The sequence below is a fragment of the Nicotiana tomentosiformis genome, chromosome 11 (genome assembly GCF_000390325.3).
Source record: "Nicotiana tomentosiformis chromosome 11, ASM39032v3, whole genome shotgun sequence".
NCBI classification, from domain to species: domain Eukaryota; kingdom Viridiplantae; phylum Streptophyta; class Magnoliopsida; order Solanales; family Solanaceae; genus Nicotiana; species Nicotiana tomentosiformis.
The window spans coordinates 1,987,309-1,990,725 of NC_090822.1; the positions used below are offsets into that span (position 1 = coordinate 1,987,309).

A 3,417-nucleotide genomic window follows, 5' to 3' on the forward strand; every position below is an offset into this window, starting at 1 on the left:
GTCTGTCTGGGGATGAAATGTTGTACTAAGACTTACCTGAGTCCCTAATCCTTTTTGGAAGGACCTCCAGAAATTAGCTGTAAACTGAGCACATATATAGGGACACCATGAAGTCGTACTATCTCCTTAATGTAAAGCCTTGCATAATCCTCTGTGGAATATGTATTCCTAACGGGGAGAAAATGGGCTGATTTTGTAAGTCTATCAAAAATCACCCATATAGAATCGAACTTATGCTGGGTACAAGGTAAGCCTATGACGAAATCTATATTAATTACTTCTCACTTCCAAGTCAGAATCTCTATATCCTGCAATAATCCACCGAATTTTTTATGCTCAATCTTAACCTGCTGATAGTTAGGGCACTAAGCAACAAACTCCTCTATATCCTTTTTCATTCCGTCCCACCAATATATTTCCTTTATATCATGATACATCTTTGTTGCTCCTGGATGGACAGAATAACAAGAATAGTAAGTCTCACCCATAACCTGTCGGCACAACCCTGCAACATTAAGGACACATAATCGTCCTCGATATCTAAGGACTCCATCTCCTGTAATCTCAAATGATGTCTTCTCCTTATGAGGGGTTGTATCCCTGTAATGAGCTAACACAAGATCCTCGTACTGGCGTTCCTTCACTTCAGTTACTAAAGAGAATGTTGTCGTGTCTTGAATAGTAACTCCGGTATCACCTGAGTCCAGTAATCGAACTCCAAGACTATCTAGCTGATGAATCTCATGGGCTATTCCACTCTTCTCTGGCTGTAAATATGACAGGCTACCCATAGATCTACGGTTGAGGGCGTCGGCTACTACATTCGCCTTCCCCGGATAGTATAAAATATCAACGTCATAGTCTTTTAGTAGCTCCAACCATATCCTTAGGTGAAAATTCAATTCCTTTTGCTTGAAGATATACTGAAGGCTCATATGATCCATATAGATATCAACATGAATGCCATACAAATAATGCCTCCACATCTTTAGTGCATGAATCACCGCGGCTAACTCTAAATCGTGGGTCGGGTGATTCTTCTCGTGCTTTCTTAGTTGTTTAGAAGAATAAGCTACAACCTTACCACGCTACATCATTACACAACCCAATCTAACGCCCGAAGTGTCACAATAGATAGTATAACCATTGGTTCCCTCTGGGAGTGTTAGAACCGGTGTTGAAGTCAATCTATCCTTCAATGCCTAAAAACTCCGCTCACAAGCATCAGTCCACTGAAACTTAGCTCCCTTCTGAGTCAACTTTGTCAATGGTGCTGAAACAGAAGAAAATTCCTCTACGAATCTCCTATAATAACTTGCCAAGTTGAGGAAGCAACGAACCTCCGTTGGTGTCGTGGGTCTAGGCCAAGTCCTCACTGCCTCAATATTTTGGGTATCAACCTGGATACCCTCACCTGAAATAATATGTCCAAGGAAAGCTACAGAATTCAACCACAATTCACATTTTGAGAGATTTGCGTACAACTTCTCTTTTTGTAGAACTCTGAGCGCCATACGCAAATGATCTGCATGCTCAGCCTCTGAATGGTAGTAAACCAATATATCATCGATAAATACAATCACGAATAGATCTAGAAAGGGTCTGAACACACGGTTCATCAAGTCCATGGATACTGCTGGGGCATTGGTCAAACCGAACGACATAACACGAAACTCAAAATGCCCATATCTGGTCCTGAATGATGTCTTCGGAATATCTTTCTCTTTAACCCTTACCTGATGGCACCCAGACATCAAGTCTATCTTCGAGAAACACTTGGCACCCTGTAACTGATCAAATAAATCATCAATCCTCAGGAGCGGATACTTATTCTTGATCGTCAGCTTATTCAACTGTCTATAATCAATAAACATCCGCAAGGAACCATCTTTCTTCCTCAAAAATAACACAGGTTCTCCCCACGGTGATGTACTAGGTCTGATAAAGCCTTTTTCAAGCAAGTCCCTTGGTTGTTCCTTCAACTCTCTCAGCTCTACAAGTTCCATTCTATAGGGAGGAATAGATATTGGTCGAGTATCTGGTAATATGTTAATAGCAAACTCAGTTTCTCGCTCCGGCGGAAGACCAGAAAGCTCTTCAGGAAAAACATCGGAAAACTCATTAACCACAGGGAAAGATTGAAAGGTTGGTGACTCTACTTTCACATCCTTTACCTGAACTAAGTGATAAATATAGCCCTTTCTAATCATCTTCCTGTAAGTCCCCGTTAAAATTTCCTAATGATTTAAGATTTTAAAGTGCGCCAACGGTATTTGAGGATAACGTATTCGAGTATTAAAGGAGACCTATGGAATAGGACCACATCATTTTGAAATGCAAATATATGTTTAAGGTGCGTTGGAACATACTAAGGAGTTTTGTGAATGGCAAGAATTTGTGCGGAACAAGTTGGATACATTAAGTGGAAAGGATATCTCAATTTGCACAACATCCTACTTAAACCACATGATGATACCAAATTAAAAAGATTTAGGAGGTGATATACCTATCAAATTAAAGCTCTTTGAGTCAAGTTTCCAACGCATTAAACCGTTCATCATTCGGATATTTCTACAGAAAGTTATGGCCATTTTACCGGACATATGCCATATGCGCGCCCAGATGCGCGGCCGTGCATATTAGAGGGTATTCTGCCTCAGGTGCACGACCAGATGCGTAGTCACTTGCCCAGGTGCGCGACCGCGCACGTAGGAGCCCATTAAATAATCCCAATGACGGGTAGAGAGAGGGACTAAGTCATTTCTTCAAGACTAGGGCTTTCTCTCCATCATCCATCCGACCAAGGCTTCTAATACATACCTAAGGTGAGTTATTAAGTGTGTTTTTATGATGAATTCACTTCTCAATCACTAGTTACAACAAGGTTTTGATTGGATTTCATAGAATTTCTTCAAAATCTCAAGAACACCCAAAAAGTTATCTTTCAATATTTGGTCTACAAGAGGTATGTCCACCATCTCTAACTAATCTATAGTGATTATTTATGTATGAAATATGTGTTATGACTTATGGGATGGTGATTGGAAGCCATAAGTGCCTAACTTAGGTTGTGTTGGTGTTGTAGAGATTGTAAAATGGTTTAATTAATGAGATTGATGGTTTAGGATTAAATTGTTGGGCATGCATGTGCTAATGGAAGTTGTGGATGGCCTAGAGGCGATTGTGAGGTGAATCATTGGTGTGGAAGGTGGTTGTTAGGTGAAGAAATTCCATTGGATGGGGTTGTAGAAATATATGTACACTACATGTTTGATAAAAAGTCTAAATGACTTAAAGTATAGAAATCTTGCTAATATTGGTGCAATTGTGTTGCATTGTTGTAGATTGAAGTTGTTTAGTGTGGTGGAACGTCGTAGTATTATTAAGGGGTGAATTCCAGGTATGTTGGCTAGACTA

General features: G+C 40.1%; 1 protein-coding gene across 1 annotated transcript; it reads right to left on the reverse strand.

Annotated features, from left to right (window-relative positions):
* Positions 1 to 365: 365 nt before the first annotated feature.
* On the reverse strand, positions 366 to 2,210 carry LOC138900848 (uncharacterized). Its single transcript, XM_070188479.1, has 3 exons — positions 1,886 to 2,210; positions 1,220 to 1,414; positions 366 to 697 (listed from the first exon to the last, which is right to left on the reverse strand). Exons 1-3 carry the CDS (start codon positions 2,208 to 2,210, stop codon positions 366 to 368), a joined length of 852 nt encoding a protein of 283 aa, XP_070044580.1.
* Between the last annotated feature and the right edge of the window lie 1,207 nt (positions 2,211 to 3,417).